We start from the raw sequence: 13,212 nt of genomic DNA, 5'->3' as shown, positions 1-13,212 counted from the left end.
GATGGTCCTAGGTCCCACCTTCCTTGTAAAATGTGTGTGCGTGTATGTGTGTTTGAGAGGGTGTGTGTGTGCATGTGTGTGTGTTTATGTTGGGATGTATATATTGAGGGGGGAGGGGTGTGTGTACTAAGGGCGGTGCAGTTAAAATTGGCGGGTGTCCATGTCTTATTATAAAGCAATTGGCAAAAGGCTTAAAGGCGTTTGTCCTGGCTGCTGGAAAAAGTGCCAACAATGTGTTTCATTTTCCTTTCGCCCACTAGGTGGCAGTGCAACAAACACAATTTTTCAGAGTCTCATGTCTCATTAATTTTAAAACTAAATCATCTTTTGATCATGTGTTTTTTTTTTTTACTTGACTTTTAATAGCATTTAACTTGACAATTACCGCTTTTGTTGTTCTTAAAAAGATGATACATTGTTTATATATTTTTAACAACTTTTCGTTGTAATCCATGAAAATGTAGACACATTTTGCTCTAAAGACTGTGTAACTTTAGCTAAATCACATCATCTGCTGCAGGGATAACCAAAACTTTTTTTTAGAAGAAAAAAAAGTTATACCAGTATTTATGAGAATCTCTGTACAGCTGTTCATTTAAAAGTTTTAATGATGTCGCCCCCCTTTTTCACCAAGTGCTACTGCGGGGCTCAGGAACTTCCTTCTGAGCCAAAAGCTAGTCATTTGTGGAAATGCTGCTATCAGGCAAAAACGTGCAAATCGTGATAATATCTAATAAAAATTCAATTAAACTTTTAAAGGTTTATAGCACGTTTTACGTGAATACTTTTAGTGAGGTGAAAAATAAATGTCAAATGTAGATCAAACAGCAATTAGACAAACCAGAACAGAACATTTTTAGGAAAAATCTACTCAAGTTGAGAGAAAAAGTAATTTGGAGTAAGATTACTGTTAATCGTTTAACAAATTTGATGTAACTGAGTAAATGTAAATTAGACTTGACCTATGCTTGCGAGGCTTGTGAGTGCCATGAGGCTTGTGGTGGATGTGAATAATATTAGGAGATCTTTGTAAACACTAGAGTTGTATCGATTCATTTTAACAAGAATTCCATTCATATCATAATTTGTAGTTTATGATACCATTCATAGTTGATGTTGGTTCATTTTGAACGATCCGATTCACTGACCTAAAACGGATCCAGGACATCTTTAGCCAAAACTTCAACCCAGTACACATCATGACACAGTCAGGGCCAAAAAATGCTTTATTCTTTTTACATGTTGTCTCTTTATGTCTGAAAACATTTTTCACTTATTGTGACATTTTAAAAATACAAAATATTAGCTCGACTCAGAGATAAATACCTGGTACTGAACAGTGCAGGTGAGGTTTTCCACGTTCCTTGTATTTCTTGCAAGGTAAATTAAATATGTCAAAAAACAAACAAGTAAACAAAAGTAATGCCAAATACATTTTTCAGGAGCTTTCGTTATGTATGCCCTACTTCATCATGGCATTCATGCTTTTTTTCAGAGAGCCAGGTCTACCTCTCAATAAAACCATTCTTTATGTCACTGTGTTATTGATGTCAGTCTGGACCTGCCACCCAGTTGAAATGACGGCCTTTCTTAGAAGTGCAGCAAACGCTGAGAAGTGCCTGCCCTTTAAACCTCCACATCCTTTGCTGAGATGAAAGCCCTCTGATTTATTCTAATCAAAAGACGGTTAAATACCAGGTTCAGACCCCCTGAACCACCTGATCTCCAGCGCGCCCCCACTCACTCCTCACTCACAGGCCCTCACTCAACTGATGGAGGCGCCAAAGGATATTGGTTAGTGAATAGAGGGGAACTGTGAGGCATCAACAGGCAAAGGTTTTAGCATGCGGCTTAATTACATCCAGCCTCTCCCGCCGAGCATAATTAGCGTCAGGAGTCATGTCACTTCCTGTGGAGTTTCATTTATTAGAAACGATGATTGGCTGAGGGATGAAACGGAGGGCTGACAACCCCCGTTGCCCAGCACAGTGGGCGGCAGCCCCAGCCAGGAGGGCAGTGAAGGGAGGAGCTCACCTGCTGAAGCTCCCCTGCCTCGTCTAACCACCCAATTAACCCTGAGGGGCTTTTCCGCATGTAATGCTGATTATCTCACAGACCTGGAAATTCAATTTCAGCCATAGACAGTTGAGCTTTTTTGTGTCTTTCCACTGATCCCGGTAACGTGGCAATAAAATGATATGATAACTGGAATTCTTCTGAACAAAATGTATGTGTGCATATGGAGGGCTTCATTTTTATTAATTGAAATATATATGGTCAGATTTTGTTTGAATTACCCATCAAAAAACCAGTAGATCTAAAAAAAAGACATGATTCTGTAATTTTGGGTTTTTTATTCCACTGAGAGAAAGAGACAGTTGTCTTATATTTCACACTCACTCACTTTTTAGTCTTCTGCATTCAGGATGAAATGATAATGTTGTCAAAAATGACATATATATATGTGTAAAAATCAGATAAATCTTAAATGGTCCTGCTTAAATCATCAATTGAAAAATATTATACATTTAGAAATTAAATTATAATTAGATGCTTGGTGTGCACATAATTGTGCTTATTGTAACTGGATTTCTGATTTTAACTTTCCTATATTTTATTTTGGATTAGGTCACAACTGCAAAAAAAAACAAAACGTAATGGGTTTATTCTTTAATAAAAAATGCCCTTAAAAGATAATAATTAATTATTTTTATCTTTGTAGTTCTCAGAGTGATGCCATAGAAACTAATTGACATCAAAACACTGTTAGTCTTCATATAAAGGGTGCCATTGAGCACTTGTGTAATCTGTAATTTGTCTCAGACATGACCAGTTTGGTTTTTCCCAATGTTTGATGGTTAAAGCCTTAAGGCTTTGTGTAAACGGACGTTTCTGAATCTGACTAGAATCCTGCAAATTTACTGCTTCATTTACAATGAGCGCCAGAGGCTGAGGTACCAACAGGAAAAAAGTCGCCTGTCATTTTTATGGATGAGACGTGACTTTTTTTAACACTCTCGTTGTGTTTTGTGTCACTGCTGAGTCATGGTCATATCACAAGATTGATTTTTAGGAAAACGTTGCATTTCCAGTTCATTGAAATCCGCTTTCTTCCTGTTTTCGCCTTTGGTGTTAATGGCCAGGTCAGCACCCCAGGAAATGATGATGGCTTGTATAGTTAAACGATGCTCTATTGAGTAAGTTGCCTCTAGCTATGAAAGGTCAAAATGAATGATTAATGACAGGAAAATGTCATACGGGAGGGGGAAAAAAATAAGTGTTAGGTGGCGATCTGTTGTCTAAAAATGATTATATACTTCTTTTAATTTATTTTATTTGTTTCTGAGGCTTTTCATAATTAAAATTCTCGTTTTAATAAATAAAAAATTTGTTTTGCAGCAGAAAAAGACAAATTTCTCCCTTTTAACTTTTAACTTGTGACTCTTCATGCCTATTTAAATGAATAAATGAAAGTTTTTTGACAAACTCCTACAGAGGCGGGTTCCAGACCTCATTTAACATATGGAGAAACTTTTTCTGGAATAATTACTGACCAATTCACACAAAAATGACTTTAATGACCTAGAATCAGTTGGAATCCAACAAATTGAAGACTGCTGACACTTATAGCATTACAGGAAAACAAGACAGACAAGCTCAGGCTACACTTTGCCTGAATCTTTATTGACAGCAAATGTTAGATCCACATTGATCGGGAATAAATAAGGGACAATAAACAGACTTTCCAGTGTTACTTTAAAACTCCAAATACAATTTTCTTTTACAAAGAATGATAGTAAAATAGTACATATAGTTCTCAATATTATATAGTTTGCTGAAAATGTTTAATTTTGCACATTTTATAATTTTCTTACAAGCTTCACCACCACAAATAATAATCACATGGAAGTTTTCTCTAAGCTATTCTGTTTCAGACTACATAGATGAATGCTTTAAAAATGAAAACAGAAGATGCTGCTCTGATCGTGTTTTAATAAACTCAGATGAAACCACATTTACCTAATGAGAAAATATAACGCTGTTGCACTCTGCAGTCCTCTCAGCCACAGATTGCTGATGATCAGCCAGGAAATGGGGTTGCTATTTTTTCCCTTCTTCTGTCAGGTTCTCCCATGGCACAGGATCGTTTTCCACTGTCTCCAATTCCGTTTCCCGCTCGTGCCAGAACTGCTCCACGTCTGGCAAAACGAAGCCATCTTTGAGGCTCACCTTGTCTGCTTCTCTCCCTTCTTTTCCAGCTGCTTTCTTCAGCTGAGCTTGATCCTCTGGGGCTTCCTGGCTGGAGCCAAACTGAAGGCTGCTCTCCCAGCTTAGCTGCCCAGAGGTCTCCGGCCTGGGACAGGGCGACTGGAGTGAAGTGGGATTGTGAGGTCCAGGCTTTGGCTTAGGTGGAGGCTGCTTGCGTAGAGTGAGGCGTCTCCACAGCCCCCTGTAGCCCTCCCTGAACTCCTCAGAGAGAAAGAGAACAATGAGAGGATTTATCAGCGACAGAGAGAAGATAAGCAGCTGGGCAGAGAGGACCAGAAAAAGGGGGGGAGAAGCCAGCAGAGGCTGAGCCACTCCGATTTCCTTCACTGCCAAACGGCGCTCCCAAAACCACACCACCCATTGAGGAAGCCAGAGGACAGCCATGGCCACAGTGAGGCTGAAAAGAATGAGCGTGAGTCGGCTTGATCTGACCTGGGTGCGCAGATTCTGTGTCTTACTTGAGCGGCGCTGGCATCGGCTGTAAGCTTTCCAGAAGTACATCAAGGCAAAGGTGAGGGGGGCACAGTAGACCCCAAGAGGGTACGCATTGGTGTACACTGACATGAAATTCTGGGCTTCAGGAGAAACCTTCATCAAACACACCAGCCCGCTGACCTCTCTCTGCAGCCTTGCAAAGAGCCACAGGGGGATGGTGACCAAGCAGGCAGACAGCCAGATGAAGAGGAGCACCACCAGGATGGAACCCAGGTGGATGCTCACCTGCTTGGTTGGGTTTGAGACATAGCGGTAGCACGCTTTGGCCATAATGGCCACTGTGAGGCTCTTAGCCACCATGCAGGATTGTAGGAACCAGTCAGCTGTCTTGCACACCACCCAGCCCAGATTCCAGCTGGCTTTGGAGAAGGACGCGGCTCTGAACGGCACCGTAAACATCAACACGAGCCCATCGGCAAACATCAAATTGAAGATGAGGGAGTTGATCAGCGAGAGTTTGCCCCTGTGAGCGTTTGAGAAGAGGATGACCATTGCAGTGAGGTTGCAGGCCACACCCAAAACACAGATGACTCCCAGAATAGCTGGCACCAGGACCCTGAGCTCACCGGAGTCCTGGTGCTGGAAAGTCCCGACTTGGTCAAAAGAGAACTTATCAGTGGAGCTGTTGATGATGGTGGCATTGTTCCAGCTCTGCTTGTCCATCGTTTCCAGGATGATGATTTTCTGACACAGAGAGAAAAACAGTGAAAAGTCAAAAATGACCTTCTAACTGAAAAATTGAAGGAAGGAAAAATCGAAAATTGAAGAAAAAAAAAGAATAATTACCTGCAGTTTAAAAAATATGTCCTGGGATTAAAAACTAAGAAATAATCTCATCAGAGAAGTTATTGATAGGCAGACTATGATCCCAGTGGAGCTTCAGCGTGTCGCTGGCTTTATCCTGAAGTGCAAAGATGCTGCCGCTGAGTCCAGCTATAAAGATGCTGCTTGATTGACAGCTTCTGTCCCCAAGTGGTAAAATGTGCTTAGATTAGACCCACATGACGCCTGTTAGGAAACACTGCAGGTTCACAGATACACTGATCATGTATTTGATTTAAATATTTTAAATAAAAAAACATTATTTGAAGTAACAAAGGTGTATTTTAGAGGACAAACAGCATGAATGAGTGTGTTTACAACAAAATTATGTCAGTTAGAACCAAACAAGATAAAAGAATATATAAATATAATATTTAAGTAAAAACATATTTTATAATTTTTTATATTTTTAATTTTTTTAAATAATAAAAACTCTTCAGAAATTTTGAACAGCCAAACTGACTTCACCTGCTTCCCTTTTTGTCCACACGAGGGCGATGTTACACCACAGGCCACACAGTGAAATAAAGAAATGTAATGTACTGCATCTTACATGCAGGTACATCTCAAAAGTTATCTTAAAAGTTGAATATTTTTTTGTCAGGCAACTAAATTTGTAAAACCTGTATCCTATTTTGGATTTTTATATAAACATTTAAATAGTACAAGTCTATTATGGCCCACAAATAAAGCAGACTTTAGATTCTATTTCTCAGAGAATCAAAACATCGCCACAGACCACTTAAAAAGGATGTTTTCAGTGAAAATGTCAGGTTTCTGAGAATCATTTTCAATTGTATGCACTCAGGGCAATGTTGGGTCTCCTAACATGGAGGCCATCAGCCTGAGGCCCTTCAGAACTGTAAAGAAAGTCCAGTCTAATTTGATTGCTGCTGTAAGGTCATCTACATTGCTGGGTTGGATGTCTGTCAACTTCCTCTTGGAAACAGCCTGTAGATTTTCTATTGGTTTCAGACCAGGTAACTTCATCTATAACTTTATTTAATTTTGGAACATCAAAGCACCGGTTTAGGTATTTTCCTGTCATCCAGACAATTCTGATATGATTTCTGCTTCAGGCATACCACATTTGTAGCCCACCTTTACTACTCTTCTTTGTCTGCTCTGCTCAGACCACTCTTGATGATGCTCCCCTATATTCTCACATAGATTTTTCTCAACAATCTTCTCAAGGCTGTGGTTATTCCTGTTAATGGTGTATCATTTTCTACCAAAATTCTTTTTTTAGTTGACTTATCTCTTAATATGCTTGGATACAGCACTCTGTGGAAAACCAGCTGGTTCAGCAACGTATCTTTGGGGTTTTCCCTCCTGAATGGTGTTGATGACTGTCCTCTAAAGATCTGTCAGGTCAGCACTCTCTCATGTGATTTCAAGGCCTACTTACTCAGACTGGAACCCTTTAACCCTTGTGCTATCCTAGGCACTTTAACATTGGGAGTGGGGTCATCTAGACCCACTAGACAGTGCGCTGAACCTTTTTTCTTCAATGATTTGTGAACCTCACTGGTGTCCATGGATTACATGAAATCTTTCCACCTTTATCCACCTTTGTCATGGTAGGGAGAACTTTTTAAGACTTACCTGTATGTTCGAATGTGACAAATGGTTACGGATGAAGTCCAAGAAGGACAGAAAGTGAGCTTGCACATCTTTATTATTTTTTTTATTCAAAGAAAGTCCAGTAAGCATAAAGACTGCATGGTATTTCATTGCATTTCAATACATTCTGAGCTATAAAAGTTTTTTTTTTCTTCTTCAATGATAGAGTCACAAAGGAGGTTGTTTAGAAGATATTACAGTTAAAGAAATCACACTTACTTATTCCCTGATTTCAGAGAGTTCAGTTAGACCTTTGACTGCCTTGCTTTGGGAGAGTCAGCTCCTGTGACCAATCTGAGACAAGCATCTGTCTCTGAACAGTTTGAGTCGAGTGTTGTGAGACAACCCGCCGCTGCACCGTATAACCCTCTAGCTGCATAGCGCCTCAAATAACCTGTAGATGTTTGTGACCGTATGCAGACTGACAGTTTAATCGGAGCCAGATCAGCCGCATGCAGAAAGGTGCTCTTCTAACACTGTAATTGCAAGTTAGGTTGAACAGTTTGATCGGATCCGTTTTGAAATTGCAGATCGTTTTCCGCACTATACAAACAAGGTAACATGAGGCTAGGATTCTGTATTTGTTTTTAGAACAACTTTGCAATATTTTCATGTCTTTTGCAAACTGGTGACATCAGACAGACTGTATTTTAGCTTTGTACAAATCACCTGAGCTCAAAAGCATTTAATCAGGTGCTATGGTAAATCTTGACTACAGTGCTTCAGGCTGCTTTTTTTGGAGCTTTTCTGTTGACATTTTCCCTTTAAAGAGAGAATAAAGAAGAAAAGAAAAAAGGAGAAAAGTCCAAACTTTTTTTTTAAACATTCACACAGTCCCCTCCTCCCCATGCCCAGTCCTACGACATCGAACCCACACACCAAAAGAAGGCACCACAGCTTCTAAACAGACTCAATGACCGAGAGAAGGACTCAACAAAACTACAGCATTAAATTAAACAATTGACACAACCTTTAAGGGTTTCGTTCACATTACCGACCACATCAGTCTCGACAAGGAGACACAAAACTGGTACAAATGAGGCCTGCACCACTGGAGAAAAAAGCGGGTCAATGATTAAAAGCCAGCAGGTTAGGCTGTCCGACTTCACCTCCATCAGAGGCTGCAGGGTTCATCACATGCGGTGAAGCATGAGCAGACTGACAAAAAACAAGGGGGCACTGTTGCTTCATGACAAAGAGTCATCGTCATGGTAGCTCGGTTTCTGTGTCTTCTGTTCAGGTTTTCCGTTTTCTGAAGGATCTAGAGGGCTGCTTCATGACAGAATTCATGCAGCAATCCTCAGGTTGCATAAATTTCCTGCATTCCGTCCTTTTATGTATCCATCTGGCAAACTGAGCTGGAACTGAAATGATGGAATGAAGGGTTTTCTTCACGTCAGTCCTTCCCATCATCCATGCTGTCGTCTTTAGTCACTGGATAGTCGGCTCAACAGGTGCTGAGCTCAGGCTCAAGGCCTTTTTAGTTCACCTTATCCTGGAAGATGTAGAGGTTGTTGGTGGCGGCTACAGCAATGATGTTCTCGTATGGGTGCCATGTTGTGTGAAGGATCTTTTTGCTAAAGTCCAGGCTGTCCACGCTGATCTCATCCTTACGGCGTTTTCCACCCACACACACCTGGATGTAACAGATGAAGTTAGAGAAGAAAAATGTTGTTTTGTGTTTTTAGAAACTGTTCCATTTTAAATAAATTGCTGAAAATAATAATAAATGACATAAGAACAAACAGCAGTGTATTCAATCAAAATTAAAAAATACATTTTGAGTCTATCTGTACACATTTAAGGGGAAATGATTAGCTTTTATCTACGAACAAAACCACTCCACATGCTGTTGTAATGAGTGCAGAGAAGCAACTAATTAACTCCAAACTGCTCCTAATATAAAAAAAAACAAAACGTAAGGAGCATCTTCAAGTTACATAATCAACATCAAAACTTGGTTTCTACAAATGAAACTTCCTTGTTGTCATTGAAAACATATGAAAACAACTGCCTCCTAACGCCTGTCCTATTAGATTTAATCCTGAACGGATCAACTGTCAGCTAATTAAGAAGTATAAAACCATGTTCTGAAAATAGTTTTGATGACAAATCACCTGGTAGTTATTATGTGGCTACAAATTTCTCATTATTATTCTTCTCATACATTTGGTTTCATGGATCCCAAACGGAGCTTATTCTAAGGAAAGCGTTTAAGTGAAATAAAAAAAAAAATAGCCACTATTATATTAGATAGTGTTGCTTTACCAAACGTGTGAGAATTCTGTGGTTAAGTTTGTTTTTTTTTTGTTTTTTTTGGTCATGTTCTGAGCTGCTCTGTCAGTCACGCCAGTTCCAGGTTCATCATGATCCACAGCTGTCTTCATTTCAGTTAATTGTCCTCTCTGCATATTTAACGGTCTGCTTTTCAGTTCATCTGCTTTGCTTTGCCTCACTTTTGTTTCTCCGTGGGGTTTTTCTTCACCATGCTTGAGTTTATTTAATAAATGTTATAGTTCCTGCCAGCATGCCTGGTCTCTTGCATATTAGGTCCTACACCACTGGTTCCTGATCAAACACTTATAAGAGGACTTCTGATAATTTCTTTTTTACCCTTATCTAAACTAGAAATGTGGTTATTCAAACGTTAAAGTATTATTAAATCTTTGTCTCTGATAATCACCTGTAATGGTTTATGGTTATATGATGCAGTGGTTAATTGTAAACTTTATTTTTAATCATGTTTAAGGGAAATAAGTTCCTAACATTGACTTGTTAATTAAAAAAAAAAAGACATAGCATGTAATTAACCCAAATGTTGTTTCAATAGCTTTTTTTTAAATGAAAATATTGCAATTATATTTTGATAGTTGTGGCAGTTTTCAAGTCAAACTGTCTCCTGGTCAGTTGTAGATGTGTATATATCAAAGAAATTCTGATCCAGTTTAAATCAGGTTAACAGTGAATTCATTGCTGCTACCTTGCGAGGCTTCAGAATAGCTCGGGGTTTGCTGTTCTCTCTGGATGCTTCCAGTGTGACGTCTCGTTTTGTGTTACGGTCAAACATTCTGAAGAAGTTGTTGTACGAGCCAGTCATGATGACACTGGGAAAGCAAAAAGCAAGAGAGTAGAGTTACGGACAGAAGATCAGACGATCAATAGACGGATGGAAATGAGGTCTAACCTGTCTGAGCCGTTCCAGACACATTCGAACTTGTCGAAGATGCAGTCGTTCTCGTAAAGAGAACAAAGTTTGCCTCGTAAATAGTCATGAACCTGAAAAAAACGGTTTTTATAATTAGTTGCCATCAAACCTTCAAGATCCATCCTGCTGTCTTCAGGGAAAACGGTATGTCACAGAGCCATCTGCACTAGGATGTTAGGCAGCAGGTGGTGGTGAAGGCAGCATCCCCTGAGTCCAGCTGGTTGACCTGCCCTAAAATAGCTTTCCTTGATCAGACACAGTGACTCTAACCCTGATGACCACAGTGGGAGATTTCTACCCTGAAGGTTGCTTCTGCTTCCACAATATCCTTCTGATTGAATAAACCCAACTGCTGAAGATGACAAGCTTATAGATTGGCAGTGTGACTATGTTGAGTGATTAGCCTCAAATCAATAAGTTTTGATTCAATCTAAGCCCTGGATGTCATTCATCAACTTCGTTAGCCGACAAATCCCTTTGGATCACTGGCAGCCTTCAACGACAGAACAAGAAAATTGGAGAAGCACAAACCTGGTAGGTCTCAACGGGTTTGTTCTCCATTTGAAGGTCCCACACCTTGACGGTGAGGTAATCTCTTGTCATCAGGTAGCGTCCATTGTGGCTGAACTTAACGTCTGAGATAGATGAGATGATTTCAGAGAAAAAAGAGCGTGTTGCTGGATCTTCCGGTTCTTCAAAGTCTGGAAACAACAGATGACAACAAAACAATTGGAATTTCCCACTTTTGCAACAAAGGAAATCTTTATAGTCTAAGATTTTGGCACTTTCAGTCACAAAGCAAGCTTGCTTTGGGTTTGGATTACTGTGACCCATGTAGGCAGTAACAACAGTGATGGGATACTGCTATTGCAGCTGCATTTCTTCAAGGAATTAGGGAGATAATCGTCGGTCAACATGGTGGGTAAATATTGGGAATGATGCATATTGATTTTGGCAGCTGCTGATCTGTGTGCAGGCCGGTACACAGGGGAGGAGAGCCGGGCATTCCATCGTTAGCTGTCAAGTTATTGTTCCTGCTCCTCCTTCCTCCCCACCCTTCCTCCTCGCTCGCCTCTCCATCTCTCCGAAAATGCCCCCCCATAACCCTCCACCTAATCCCGCTCCTGAGCCGAGGCCTGGAGAATTGCTCTGTGATGTGTCAACGGGGAGTCTAACTAGGGATGCGGAGTGAGAGATGAAAAATGAGGGATAAGGGGGGAGGATAAGAAAAACAAATCAATGTCAAAAGGGCTGGGCCCATATGAGCCCTGCCAGATTTGTGTGTGCGCCAAGGTTTGAGAACGCACGGGATGTGCACATGTATATATGCATGGATGTGGGCCCGTGCCCGCCCGCTGCAGGGGTGTATAATAGGGTCTCCAGGGAGTTAGTAGGGGGGCTCGTTTGGTCCCTCTCACTCTGTCCTGAGGCTCAATGCTTTGGCAATGCTCTCCTAAACCATCCACCCATCCATCACTGCAACCACCAGGATTTAGAGGTGTGGAGGGAGATTTAGAGTGATGGTTGATTTGAGATGTCCATATACATGAGGTCTGTGAACTGGTGTGTGTGTGTCCCCTGAGCCATGCAGGGAGACAGCTGATATGAGCGGATGTGTTCTGAAGCTCACCCTAGAACCTGCCTGCTTTTTCTCTGTGTTGCGTTTGCATATGTGTGTGTTTTTATTACAATCTCAGGACCATTTCTTAAATCATCATCAAACTGATGGTCCCAAAATCCTGACAGTCTCACAGGTTTTTGGGACTATTGCTACCTGATCTTACGTCACTGCATGAAAGAAGAAAACATTTGCACATGCGCAGTACAGATCAGGTAGACTCAGCCGTGCGATCTGATTTTACTCATGCACAGTAAGGATCATGGAGTCCTGATGAGTCACGTTTATTGTCAACAACAACAAAAAAAATAGTCATTACTTTACACATGTTAAGAGGCTATGTTTGCTATTACAATCTCAAGACATACTTTAACCGGTAAGTGTCGTAAAATGCTTTAGTGGAGAAGATGCATTTTCACGCATGCAGGGACTGATTTGGGAACCGTTAGATCAGGTAGCGACAAAGGCATAAGGTCAGTCATGTCTGGAGGTATGCTATTTATACGAGATTTGGGTTAAAATCTATGGTTTGGGCTTCAGTGAGACAAAATAACAATTAAGTAACTGGTTAATTTGAAGTTATACAAACTTGTGTGAGGTTAAGCAAAGTGACAGTAAACAGCTATCCGATAATGGTGGGGCATTGACAAACATTTAGGCGAGATACAAGAATCGCCCCAGGTGACACTTAGATGCTAATGTGAAATTCAACAGGCCGTGTTAACGCACGGTTCACTGGAAGCATCAATATGTCTGAGGAAATGGGTGACATTATTGAACAACTAGGTGTGTTCGTGACAGACTAGTGCAATTGCTCTTAAGACATTGATTTCCCACCAAAAATGTCAATGTATTCATTATTCATCCAACCTAAGCATGTGCATGCGATGTTAAGACCATGAGGAGACTGCCTGCTACTTCTATGTGCTGCAACCTTTACTGATAAGCTATCAATGGTGGCATATTGAGCAGGGGGGGCTCAGAGCTACATGAACTCAGAACAAAAGAAGAACTATTTTTTTTTAAAGATGTTATAGTTTTTTGTGAAAATAGTCATTCTTGGTAGCAAGTTAGTTTTAATGTATCTTAATAGAGGTTTTTACTTGTGAAATGAATAAAAATAGGGAAGGGACACTGTTTATATGATTTATATATTTTTCATTTTTGTCCTTTTCCTTCA

The 13,212-nt window shown here is 40.3% G+C and overlaps 2 protein-coding genes across 3 annotated transcripts in view; both read right to left on the bottom strand.

Annotated features, from left to right (window-relative positions):
* Positions 1-3,663: 3,663 nt before the first annotated feature.
* On the bottom strand, positions 3,664-5,690 carry gpr151 (G protein-coupled receptor 151). The gene is made up of 2 exons (XM_004073523.5): positions 5,551-5,690; positions 3,664-5,448 (listed from the first exon to the last, which is right to left on the bottom strand). Exon 2 carries the CDS (start codon positions 5,425-5,427, stop codon positions 4,102-4,104), a length of 1,326 nt encoding a protein of 441 aa, XP_004073571.1. The 5' UTR covers positions 5,428-5,448; positions 5,551-5,690; the 3' UTR covers positions 3,664-4,101.
* A 1,556-nt stretch (positions 5,691-7,246) lies between these two features.
* Positions 7,247-13,212, bottom strand: part of ppp2r2ba (protein phosphatase 2, regulatory subunit B, beta a) — a 36,283-nt gene continuing 30,317 nt past the window's right edge. For both annotated transcript variants that reach the window (XM_020706702.3, XM_020706703.3), the window contains exons 7-10: positions 10,946-11,115; positions 10,394-10,485; positions 10,190-10,313; positions 7,247-8,845 (exon numbers count right to left, since the gene is read on the bottom strand). In XM_020706702.3, the coding sequence (XP_020562361.1) occupies positions 8,690-8,845; positions 10,190-10,313; positions 10,394-10,485; positions 10,946-11,115 (542 nt within the window). In that variant the 3' untranslated portion in view covers positions 7,247-8,689. The remainder of the gene's footprint in view (positions 8,846-10,189; positions 10,314-10,393; positions 10,486-10,945; positions 11,116-13,212) is intronic.

Source organism: Oryzias latipes, chromosome 10 (genome assembly GCF_053564925.1).
Source record: "Oryzias latipes strain Hd-rR chromosome 10, Olatipes_Hd-rR_3.1".
Taxonomy (NCBI): domain Eukaryota; kingdom Metazoa; phylum Chordata; class Actinopteri; order Beloniformes; family Adrianichthyidae; genus Oryzias; species Oryzias latipes.
This window is presented reverse-complemented; position numbering and strand designations above follow the sequence as displayed.